We start from the raw sequence: 12,062 nt of genomic DNA, 5'->3' as shown, positions 1-12,062 counted from the left end.
CCAAATTGTAGGAGGAGGTGTGCAGGTAATATCTACCTATCCCAGGCTGGAAGTTGATCCTCGATGGCCAGTCGGGGCCTCCTTCAGCTTGGTGTTGTCCAGAGGGGGTCACCGGCAGGGCCTCTGGGGTCAATAGGTGACGTGAAGCTGGTCTGGTCCGGATGGAAATGGCGTTCCCACTGGGTCTGTCTTCACTGCCCGTTTTTATAGGGACAGACCGTGCGTGATCCTAGTGACAGGAGGCATGCCCAGGCAAGGGTCAGCCCCCGGCGTACTGAACATGTGTGCTCCATGCAGGGATGTGCAGTTTTGGGTGTCTGTAATGGTGGAGTACAATGGTAGAGTTGCTGGTTCTGCAGGGTCTTTTGTTTTTCAAATGCTGGTCTCGTCTCTGTTCCTGGGTGAGGTCCATGGTTCCTGGGTGAATCAATGCAAGGTGATGGCCCAGTCATTGCAGGCCATTCAGTGGAGGCCTGCTACCATTGTATTTCAGTCATTCTCAATCATTCTCATTCATCGGGGAACCAATTTACATGGGAGGGGTACAATGAATCGTATTATTGCAACATGGGATGCCCAGGCAGAGGACACAAGATGGAGGCTTGACATATAAAATGGAATCGTGACGTGACTTTGGTTCACTTAAAAACACAGGCCTAAACCATACAATATCCATACGAAATAATAAAAATCAATACGAAAATGATAATAATACAATATACAACAGTAAAAATTAATACAAACCTAATAATTATACGATATAAAACAACAGATATCCAAAACCAAAAACTTGCTAGCAAAATAAAAATGTTTAAAGCTTATCCTAAGTTTGAGCTCACTTATACTTATCTATAGGGAATAGAGAGGGAAAGAAATGGTTGGGGAAGGGGAGGGAATGCATTTTAAAACAAAACAAAAAAAGAAAAACTGGGGGTTTTGCTATACTAGGTGTGGCCTGCATCCTGGGCCCTGCACACAGGGCTGGGCTGGCAGCATGCTGGTCAGTTCAGACCCAGCAGCAGTATTGGGGGCTGGATGATGGATCCGGCCGCTGGGCTATATCTTTGTCACTTCATAGTTGAGAGGTGAGACTCACTTGAGATTCACTTGTAATACCTATTCTGTGCACCTGAGGGCAGGGTTACAGTAAAATTGTGAGAAATATAGCACTGATTTCTGTTATGTGCTCCCCTTTTCCTCTTTACCTGACTCTTCTTTTGGCTGCAAGGACAGTTTGTGAAGGCAGCTGAAGCAGCTACACAGACGCCAAAAACAGACAGCCCTGTTTCAGGACTATTTCAGGACTGATTGTTTGGGGCTAGTCCCAGTTGTCGGGCCGGAGGGCTTTCTTAGTACTCCATGGTACTTCATAGGTACCTAGGGTGGGGCAATGGGCTTGTATATCTGTAGAATACCAGGAAAAAAGGCTTTGGCAAGGGAAATCCATCATTTGTGTTTAGCCAGAGAAAAGCAGTATCTTTGCATAACTACTTTTTCCCTTATCTCAATCTTTCCATGGGTCAGGGCTCCCTTTATGCAATCAGAGCAGGGGAGCAGAAGGGCTCTAGGGCTTTATGCTGAATATAAAGCATTATCCTGTGATGCTTTAAACCTTCTGAAGTGAATCCTGGCACCCATCAAGTCCACCCACAATGTTGCACTGACGTGAATACTACTGCTTTGTTCTGCACAATACCTGTTAAAACTGGTTTCCTTTTAATTTACTGTCACTGTGTATCCTACTTCTCATTCCCCACAGAAAGATTTCTATTGCAGTTACCCCCGGGCAACATGAGCCGTGTGGCTGCTGAACAACAACGTTCTTGCACATAAGAAATAAATAAGGCCTCAACTGCCTTGCACTGCTTGTATGAGCACCAGGCACCATAAAACCTGAGCCCAGGGAAGCAGAGGGACTCCTTTCTCCATAACCCCAGAGAATCCCAAAGACAAAGAGAAGAAGGCAGGAGAATGGCTGGATCCGCCCCATCCCTCCTTGCCCTACTCACACATACCAGTTCACAGATCTGGCTTAGCAGGCAGTGAAGAAGTTTCTAGGGATGGTAATTACTTCATGTAGGTCTGTAGGGCAGAATGCATCCCTGCCACCCTCCTGCGCAAAGCAGGGTAACGCTTTGGACCCTGCTTAATTAAATCGCTATGAAAATTAGCAGTTGATATTTGTCCCGTAAATTTAAGTTATGACAAGACAGACCAGCACAACAGAACACCTGCCTCCCCACCACACCAGCCAGCACACCCTGCTCACCCACACATGTACACTTTATGCTTTAAAATGTTCCTTTGCTGCAATGCCTACAACAATTTGATGGTGGTTAGGTCAGGGCTATGCTGAGACCACGGCCTACCATGCTGACTGATATTGTCTCATTGTTTCCTTGTAATCCCCTGTCTGTATCCATCTGTCTCTTGTATTTACCTCAAATTGTTAGCATTTTGGGGCAGGGACTGTCCTTTTGTTCAGTGTTTGTACAGACCCTCATGTGGTTAGGTGCTGGTCCCTGGGCTCCTAAAGCTAGGTGGTGTGGCAGTGGTAGCAGTAGTAGTACTGGTAATAATAACCTGTAATATTAACTGGTAATAATACCAATAACTGGTAATAATAACTAATAGTGTGATATAAGAGGCAAATATTTCATCCACCAGAATATTTTTTAAATACAGAGAACTTAATGTAGCCCAAAACACATTTTCCCTATTCAGATGACTTGGTTTTGTAAAATTAGGGTTCACCAGACAGTTGGAGACGCTTCTCTCAGGTCATTTTCTAACTATTATATGGCATACATTACATCTCCCACCTCCTTATTAAAAACTGTAACATTTTCAGCCTCATAAGTAGAGTTCCTTTTCATGAGCCACCTTCTGCTTTCCATTACATCACAGAAATTATCAGTACAAAGAAACCTACTTGTTACTGATCTGCTTTGCTTCAGTGCAAATATTGTGCACTTGATCCTTTACATTTCTAATTGAGACATTGTCATATCTCTGGTTTGTTTTGAAGAACTCATAATGTCCCATCATTGCTGGAAAAATGGTTTTCTCTCTCTTGTGTTTCAGGGGAAATAAACACATACAGATGGAATGTCCCAGAAAGGTCCGGCCCTGGTTATTCTGATCCAAACTGCATCACTTGGGTTTATTATTCAACAGTGAATTTTGTTAAGGTAATTGAAACAGTGACTGAAGTTTACATTACTTGGTATATGACTTCCTAACTTTGGACCAGATCCTGCAAACCTTTTACTCAGACTACTGGCCTAGGAAGGATTTTCAGGGCTGGGAACTTCATCCAGTTGATAATGCCCGAGTCAGACTCAGGAACCAGTGCAGTTGGTGAAAAGCAGTCAACTGAATTTGGATCCCAAGTTTTTCTTTTGAAGGAAAACTTCGAGGTAGTTTGGGAGGAGGTGAGACTCCTCATGAATGTTCAACTTGGCTAGGGGCAGACATTCAAAAAGCCTAGCCTGAACTGATTGAATCCTTGCAGGTTAGTCTAACCTGGCTAGGCTGAACTGGTTTGTAACTGGACAGACATTCTCTCTGGACTAAAGAAATTCAGGCACATGCCTGCAGTGGCTCAGGCTAGAAGCTGGGGGACACTAGAGGAGTCCACCTTTCCCTTGCACAGTACTGAGCTGAGGGGGCCCATGGCAGGGCCCTGGCAGGACCTTTGATTAGGGAGGTCTGCCTGCACCATTCCAGGCTTTTCCCCACTGGCTGCTCAAGGGGCAGGAGTGTCGCCAGCCCCCAGTCCCCTGCTAACACTTTGAGGCAAGGAGGTGTATGCAGTGCATGCATCTGTTGATGATACGGAGCTTTTCAATCTCCCTCCTTGCTTCTTTATACTGTCTCCAGCAAACCGACGGGCAAGCAAGTCAGCATGAAGCTGATAGCAGTGTTTATCAGTGCATCAGCAAAACAATAGCCTTTCTCCATTAGTTAAAACTCTTCTTAAACAGCTTGCCAGCTGACCTGTTGATTAGTTCTAAAATGCCCTAAGCGGTCACTGTTCTGTTTTCCTGTCAGACTGGTGAAATTGGAGATGCACACAGACACCTCTCGGCATTAGCTAGCATACCACATGCCTAAGGTCTGTGGGGCTGGGGTCCATACTGTGGGAGGTGGGAAGGAGGGAGCGGGGATTCCTGCTTAAGCAGTGAGTAGTGATGGTGGGGTAGGGCAGGGGGAAACCAGGCAGACCCTGCTGTGCCTACAGCCTCTTCAGGAGTTGCAGCCAGGGAGCAGAGGGGAGGGGCCAGCTCTGCTGTGGAGCATAGAGCCCCACTCAGCCCAGAGAGCATGCTGGGATGCTGGGGGAGTCTGGTTTATTTTAAACCAGCAAGGAGTCTGGGACAGACATTGCATAAACTGGTTTGACCCAAATCAGTTAAGCCTGATTCAACCAGGTTTATCTCAAACCAGTTTCAGACATTTTACAACTGGTTTATGTGCACTGAACATCTGTTCTGTTACAGGGTTAAACCGGTATCTGATCACTTAAACTGGTTTATGTGTAATGTCTGTCCCTAGCCCTTATGAGCAGCAGTGCAGGCCAGCATGAGTAGCATAGAGAATATGTGAAGCTGAAAGGAAGAAGAGCTTCTGTTTTACTAACTCTTAATCAACCAGAAGTGCTTTGGTTTATTAATACCAGTCAGTTAATGGTTTCTTTGGATGTCTAGGTCAGACAATCCTGTCAATTTTCTATATCATGATCAAAGATCTGCTGCTTGGCGGCTGGTACCAATAAGCCCAGTTTTCATAGAACTACTCTACCATTTAGTCACATAGGTGAAGTAGCCATATTTGAAAAGGGGCTAAGGTCTTAGCAGATCCTACTGCTCTTCCAAAATTCTGTCTCTTAGGGCCAAATCCACCCACAAAAGGAATGTAGTGTGGCAACACTGAGAGTCAGCAGCACCTAACTTTTAGGTGTTTGTCCCCAAGAAATGAGTTCTCAGCCCTGAGTTAGATGCCTGAGGGTAAGACTTTCAACAGAGTTTTATAGGTTTATACAGAGCACTGTACTACAGCAGTTATACTGCTCTCAGTTCAGGAGCCTGCATGCATAGAGTGAGCGTGATGCTGCTCTGTGATTTCTGTAGACACCCTAAATTCCAGATAAAATGAGGAGGGGGAGTTATGTGCCTTGGAATGGGATTGACAACAGCCAGGAGACAGAAAGAGAAGATGCATAAGATAATGCCAAAAGAAGGAAGTGTCTGCAACCCTGCCTTTCTGCTTGATAATGCACCTTGACATAGTCCACACATATAGCTCCTTTGGGTATATAGAACTGGCTCATTTTTCTTTAATGGTGGTGGTGGGCCACAGTGACCCTAGGAAGACACCAGAGCTATAGTGTAAAGATAATGGCAATTTTGGGCATGTGTAGAAGCAAAACTGTAGGCACCTGGAAACTTTACTGTTGGAAAACTTGGGCAACTATGAAACTCGGTGGGGGATTTTGAAGGTTGCATCCTTGTAGTTGGGCACTCAACTCACCCAAGTCCTTTTGTAGATCTGGGCTGTAATCTCCTGGCTCTGCAGTATGTGCCTCAAGAGAATATTTCTACATACAGTCTCCTTTGTTTCTCCCATTAGCTCTTTGACTAAAACAAAACCAAGAAGTAAAAAAACATTATTATCCTTTTTTGATCGTCAAGAAAGGGAACTAAACATTAAGTATCATTTTCACAAATATACTTGCAGCTGCAAGTCATGAAATAATAATTTTTAAATCTGCCATTTTGAGAGTTTTATAATAATAGAAATACATTAGAAGTTTGAATGTATAATAGAAAATTGTTCCTACATCTCTGTGAAATATAATAATGCCTGAACTAACGAAGTATTATCACCTCAGTCATTTTTATATCTCAACTAAAAACATGAGTTTTGAAATAATTTAATGTGTATTATATATCTGTATTTATTTCATAACTAATAAGTTTTTTAATTTAATTATAGCTCAAATGGCTAGAAAGTAATTTAATGATGTAGGCCTATTAACCATAGGTGATATTGCCATATTTTTGTTTATTCAATTCCAGGACATGTATAGTGGCTTAGTTGGGCCATTAATAATTTGCAGAAAAGGGATACTAAAAGAGAAAGGCCTAAGGAAAGATATTGATCGTGAATTTGCTCTTCTGTTCCTGGTGTTTGATGAAAATGAGTCCTGGTATTTGAAAGAAAATATTGAAAAGTATCTTCATAAGAATCCTGTTAATCTTAATTACACAGAAGAATTTTTGGAGAGTAACATCATGCATGGTATGTGGTTTAATTGACAGCAGCAGCAGTTTATCCAAGAGAATGGTGATTTCTTTTTTTATAATCCTTTGCAAGAGAGGTATGTTAGCCAGCAATTGTATAATCTTATGGTACAGTCTTTACAAACGAAGGCTTACTCACTACACAGGGTTGGGCTAGGTTTGTCATTTGGATAGACGGCTTCCGGGGAGCACCACCACAAATTCCACATGTCAACGACAAACGCAGACCCGGCCAGCAGCTTTATCGGACCATTGAAGAATTCAAGTTTAGTTTATATTTTATCTGTGGACAGGTGGCACTTTCAGCATATATCCCTGGCCATGAGTGACTAACTTTTCTTGGTTTCTCAAAGGCCAAATCCTCCTTTGTCACCCTTGTGTAAGTGGTCAAAGCAGAAAAATCAGCCAAGCGAGCAGTGTAGGTGCAGAGTCCACACTGGCAGATTCCCCTTGTCTTAGTAGAGTTGTGGTGACAAACTTGGCAACAGCCTGACACTAATGTTTAGAAACAGGTAGACGAGTGATAGTGACTCCCTGGCCAGATATTCATGTTCAGGACAGAATGGATTAGATGCCATTGTAGAAGCCATAGAAAAGTTATGCTCTTGTTTCTGTGTCCTTCAGCCACGTTGGGTTGGGATTTCACCCACCCATTCCCCATAGTGCCTGCATAAAGCCCACTCACTTGGTAATTTAACTGTAGGGCAGGTGGGAAAATCTTATCCATTTTGAGGAAAACAAACTTGTTATGTTATATTTAGATGAGGTGCTGTATTAAAAGTGAAATGCAAACTGTGTTCTCTCTTATCGTGTTATCTTTGTGAAGTGAACAATAACTTTAGAAACTGCTCAAGCTCAAAGACTTGGGGCACCTATACACATGACTGACCCCTGCCCTGACGTGTGCTAATTAGCACACATTGATTAATCGAGTCTGCTGAAGCGTGCTAATTAGTGCTCTCCAGCAGCCTCCGTGTCATGTATATTCAGCATCGCCACTTTTCAAAATGGCAGCAGGGGTACTTTAACTAAAGCGTGTTGAACAAGCTTTAGCTAAAGTGCCCCTGATGTTGTGGGCGCTTTAATTAGATTGGCTTTCAGAGCTGCTCTAATTTAAGGTGCCCCTTCCCCTCCCTCCCCCTCCCCAGCCAGAGCACGTGTATAGATACCCTCGGTGTCTGATTCTTCGCTCCCTTCAGCCTAGTGCAGTCATGGCGAAGTCACCAACCCAGTGCAGTCAGTGCATCACTGCAAAGTGAACCTGATCCATCACTTGTTCCCCACTGGATTTCAATAGACTTACACTGGAATAAAACTTGGAGTAATGTGGTGAGGAATCAGTCCTACTGCATATCAAACTGGTGTAAAATACTGTGAGTGGAATAAGTGAGAGGGGGCCCTTTGATGCAATGATGTTTTACTTCCTATTTTGCACTCGATTTGCCCTGTTGTCAGTTACTGTAGCAGACATTTGAAAACTAGACCTTGGTCTCTGCAAAAAGAAAGTAAAAACAAGCACGAACTCAATCTGGTGCTTGTGTTTCCCTTCAGCACTAAATCACTCTCCATGCTACATTTCATTATTGAACATTACTGAATACATTAATCACTCTCTCTTTGTAAATCTTTCAGCAATTAATGGGAAGATCTACAACAACCTTCTTGGTCTAACGATGAATAAGGGTGAAAACACTAACTGGTACTTGATAGGAATGGGAAATGAAATCGATATACATACAGTCCATTTTCATGCACAGAGCTTCATCTTCAAGGTTGGTGAAAGCAAAGCAAAACCTTTACATTGTGAGGGGGAATTTCTTTGGACACATTCAGCTTCTTGTCTGATCTAACAGGCATTACTGCAGTATCAGTTCTGACTTCAGTGAGAGCTATGACTGTGAAGGAACCACAGAATTGGATAGAACTTTGTAAAGGTCCTGGTTAATGCGACTTTAAATGGTGAAATATGAATGAATGTCAACAATAAAGTGAGAAGTTATTGTAGGATACTGTGTGATGGTTAAAACACTCAGCACACTGAACCTTGTGTAGATAGCTGAGTGAAGCCAGTAGGAAATGTACCTGTTTTATTTTACAGTTCAGTTTAACCCTATGGATTATATCTCAAAGTGGAAAAAAGTATTTGTAGCAATCTGTGTTAATGTGGATTGCCTATGGGCACCACCTCTGTTGTGTTAGGTATTGTATACACATATAATAAGGAGTTCAGTTTATGTTCAGTTCAGAACCTCTACATGAATGCATAGTTCTTGGATTCAGTAATGGAAGCCTTAGCAATGCTGTTTTGTCTTGCTGCAGACAGATAAAGATCACAGAGCAGATGTGTATGACCTTTATCCTGGGACATTTCAAACAATTGAACTTGTAGCAGATAATCCTGGAACGTGGCTTCTGCACTGTCATGTAGCTGACCACATTCATGCTGGGATGGAGACAACTTATACCATCAATGAATCAGGTACAGTATCATGAATGCTGTTTCCTGACCACACACTGGGATTACAACTACTCAGAAAAAGGGCAGGCAAAGAAGAAACAAAATACTAGATTCAGCACTGCTGGTGTAGCAGTTTTCTCTGAAAACTCAATATCTTCCACAGGAGGAAAAAAGTTCCAACCAATACTCATTTTGAGCTGCTTGGAAAACAGCTAGAGAAAAGCTGTCCACTTTTTTAAAGGCTTGTAAATATAAAGGGAAATGGGAAGTAGAAAAAATTCTTGGGCTGGGGATAGGGAAGAATAGAAACAGACATACCTCCCAAACTTGCCAGGGTACAAAGCCCATTGGCTCCAGTGCAAATTGCCAACATGTAGCAGATGCAAAATCAAACTTAATTTGTACCATATTTGGGAGCTTTTCCTGTTAAATTATTTGGGAATTGTGCACATAGAGAACTTTTTCATTTTAGTGCTGGTGAAAGGACTGTTTATAAATTTGTCTCCAAAGTGCACATTCTGTCATGGAAATATATTCAGTGGACAAGCTGTACCCATGGCTGAGTAACTCCTGTCTTCTGGAACGGGCACTGAGAAAAACTGGGAAAGAAAACACTGGACATATTTACACGTGAAATTAATGTAATGCATATTGCACCAGAGTTTATTGCTCCTGGATGCCATGTTTACATGTGCACCCAGGACCACAGCACGTTGAGCTGGGTTGGAGCAGCCCTGGCTGGCAGAGGGCCCCAAGGATCAGCCTGCCAGCCCAGGGCTGCTCTGACCCAGCTCAGCATGCTGCAGAGGAGCTGGCTAGGACACAAGGGTGCTCCAGTGTAGGGCTAGCCAGCAGGTAGCTCCCACACTGAAGCATCCACATGCCCCAGCCAGCCCCATCAGTGTCTATGCATGCGTTGCTGTGTACTAAATAATGACGCTGTGGGATAGTGCTTGTGTTTACAAGTAGTAACCTAGGGCAGAATCAATTAGTTTCCTGCAGCCTAATAGGGCTGCAGGTATAGACATGAGACTTTACTGCTGAGCTAATTAGCAGGGACCCTGGTTTTCTCTGATTTTAAAAGAATCCCCAATTTTCAGTTAAAAAAGGTAACCTCAGATCCACATTTTTCTGTGATTAAAATGAAACACCACTAAGGAAGAGGATTTTTGTCCTTAACTACCCTGGATTGATGGGCAATCAACTCATGACTTTGTTGGCCTAATTAGTTTTTCTGTTTATATTACCAAGGTAGAATAAATGATGCATTCACTATTTTTTAAGACCATTAAAATCTTTATTAAATCTTGCTTTCACTAAAAGTTTTAATTTTTGTTATGCAGACAACCAAGGGTCTGTGGAAGGAATTACAACTATGGTATATGATCTAAAAACTGTAAAGGACAGCACTACTGTTAAGGGTATGGACCTATTTTAAAAAACTCAGTAATTTAGATTTCAGTCCATTGACATGTATAGGTTTCTCACAAGCTGCTTCTTGTTTGACAGGCCATGACAGAGGAGGAGTAGAATTCCTTGGCAAAACTCTGGATCCTGGAGAAGCTAGTTCAACTCTTGTAGCCCTTTTTTTCATTGGACTTACTCTTCTGGTAACAGTGTTAATCCTCCTTAGCCTTATCACATGCCAGAGAAAAAGGACATATTACAGGGGTACGCATCACAAGTGCATGCTGCCAACCGATTCCCTATAGCTCTGTTTTTAGGACTACTTTAGAACAGTGGGTTTCAAGGCATGCTGCTGACATACTTCAGGCTAGATATAGGATTATGGAAATGTACAAAACGAGCATCCAATCTGGCAACAGTAGTTCAGCATGTATGAATGTGGGCTGCAGGCTTAGACTCCCACAGCCACAACCTGCTTGCTTTTGCAGACTGATTTTGCTCTGCAAAAGTCAGTTGGAGCTTTGTCACCCAAATAGGCAGGAGCAGATTCAGGCTTATACTTGCTGATGTCAGTGAGTGCTCACCTAAGTATCTTAAGCAGGATTTGCTTCTGCGACCTCATTCCTTGCATCAAATGTCTGACTCACTCTGTAAAACTTAATTAGGCCATGTTATTTCAAGATTTTGGAACAAGCTGTGACTGGAGCTATGTGTAGCTCAGCCAGTTAGGGGGTTCAGAACAAGTTCTCTCTAGTTGCTGTTTGTGTTTGTATTGCCAAGGGGTTTGAGCTTAAGTAAGCAATAAAAAGCCTATTGGGAACCACAGTAACTCTAGTCATTGTATGTGCACATTATAATGAGCTCAAGATCCTCTATGGAGACTGGCAAACACTAGTGATAGTTTTGACCAATGTAGGTTAAATTTTTAGGGATTACTTTTGCTCCCTTTTAAGGAGCTGGGAGTAGAAACAGGGACCAAAGCCTGTTGTCATTGATGTATGTATTCTCATTAACTTTCCTGGATTTGCGACCAGAGCACAAACCATGGGAGTTTTTCCATGCCCCTGGTTGTATAAGTAATGATTTTCTCTCAGACAAAAAATATATTAACCATAGAGAGAGGGATTTTAACAGAATCTTTTTGCCAGGAAGGTAACACACAGAGCTAAACAATGCCCTAAAGTATTGCCTGTCTTTGCAGAATTTGGCCCGTACAACTCTGCTATGCTCAGCTTTTTTCAGTCTGCCAGATTTTGCAGGGTCTGTTGAAAATCTGGAAAAACTCTATTTGTTCATTGGGGGTACTCCAGATTTATACCAGCCTATGATCAGATAGTGGCTCAATGCATCTGCTGGAATTTAAGAACTATGCAGTGAGTGCCACATTTTTAAAGGTATCTAAATGGGATTTCAAAAGTGCTTCAACCCAATGAATGTTAATCACCTGGGCACTTCTAAGCATCACACTGGGTGTCTATCTATATGTCTAGACACCTGAATGAATACCTTTACAAATCTGATCCTGGGTTACCAAAGAGAAAGATGATTTTGTAATTGCTGCTTAATGTCAGCCTAATTCTGTGACCTTTCTTCACCCAGGGTAGTATCATACTCCCTGATTTCAATGGACTGCTCAGGAAGTCAGGGCGGTGATCCCTGGTGTAAGGGTAACAGGATCAGGTCCTGTAACGTAGTGATACTTGAATGTGGATAGTTTGTTTTGTAGGTATTGTTTATTCCTGCAACAAAAGTATTCATGTTGACTACAGGCTTTGCAGGTACAGTACAGTCACATCATATGCGCATGTAACTTGCACAAATTCAATTATACACAGGGTGCGAGGGGGGGCAGGGCTTGAGTTTGCGGTGGCGGTGGGAGGTTTTGGCAGCGT

General features: G+C 42.7%; 1 protein-coding gene across 1 annotated transcript in view; it reads left to right on the top strand.

Annotated features, from left to right (window-relative positions):
• Positions 1 to 12,062, top strand: part of HEPHL1 (hephaestin like 1) — a 59,194-nt gene extending 47,132 nt beyond the window's left edge. Inside the window, exons 15-20 of the mRNA XM_014517422.2 lie at positions 3,085 to 3,191; positions 6,081 to 6,303; positions 7,938 to 8,077; positions 8,625 to 8,784; positions 10,107 to 10,184; positions 10,273 to 12,062. Coding sequence (XP_014372908.1) covers positions 3,085 to 3,191; positions 6,081 to 6,303; positions 7,938 to 8,077; positions 8,625 to 8,784; positions 10,107 to 10,184; positions 10,273 to 10,475 — 911 coding nt within the window. The 3' untranslated portion in view covers positions 10,476 to 12,062. The remainder of the gene's footprint in view (positions 1 to 3,084; positions 3,192 to 6,080; positions 6,304 to 7,937; positions 8,078 to 8,624; positions 8,785 to 10,106; positions 10,185 to 10,272) is intronic.

This window comes from Alligator sinensis, unplaced genomic scaffold (genome assembly GCF_000455745.1).
Source record: "Alligator sinensis unplaced genomic scaffold, ASM45574v1 scaffold116_1, whole genome shotgun sequence".
In the NCBI taxonomy this organism is placed as follows: domain Eukaryota; kingdom Metazoa; phylum Chordata; order Crocodylia; family Alligatoridae; genus Alligator; species Alligator sinensis.
Note: the sequence above shows the minus strand (reverse complement) of the source record. Positions and strands in the feature narration are given on the sequence as shown.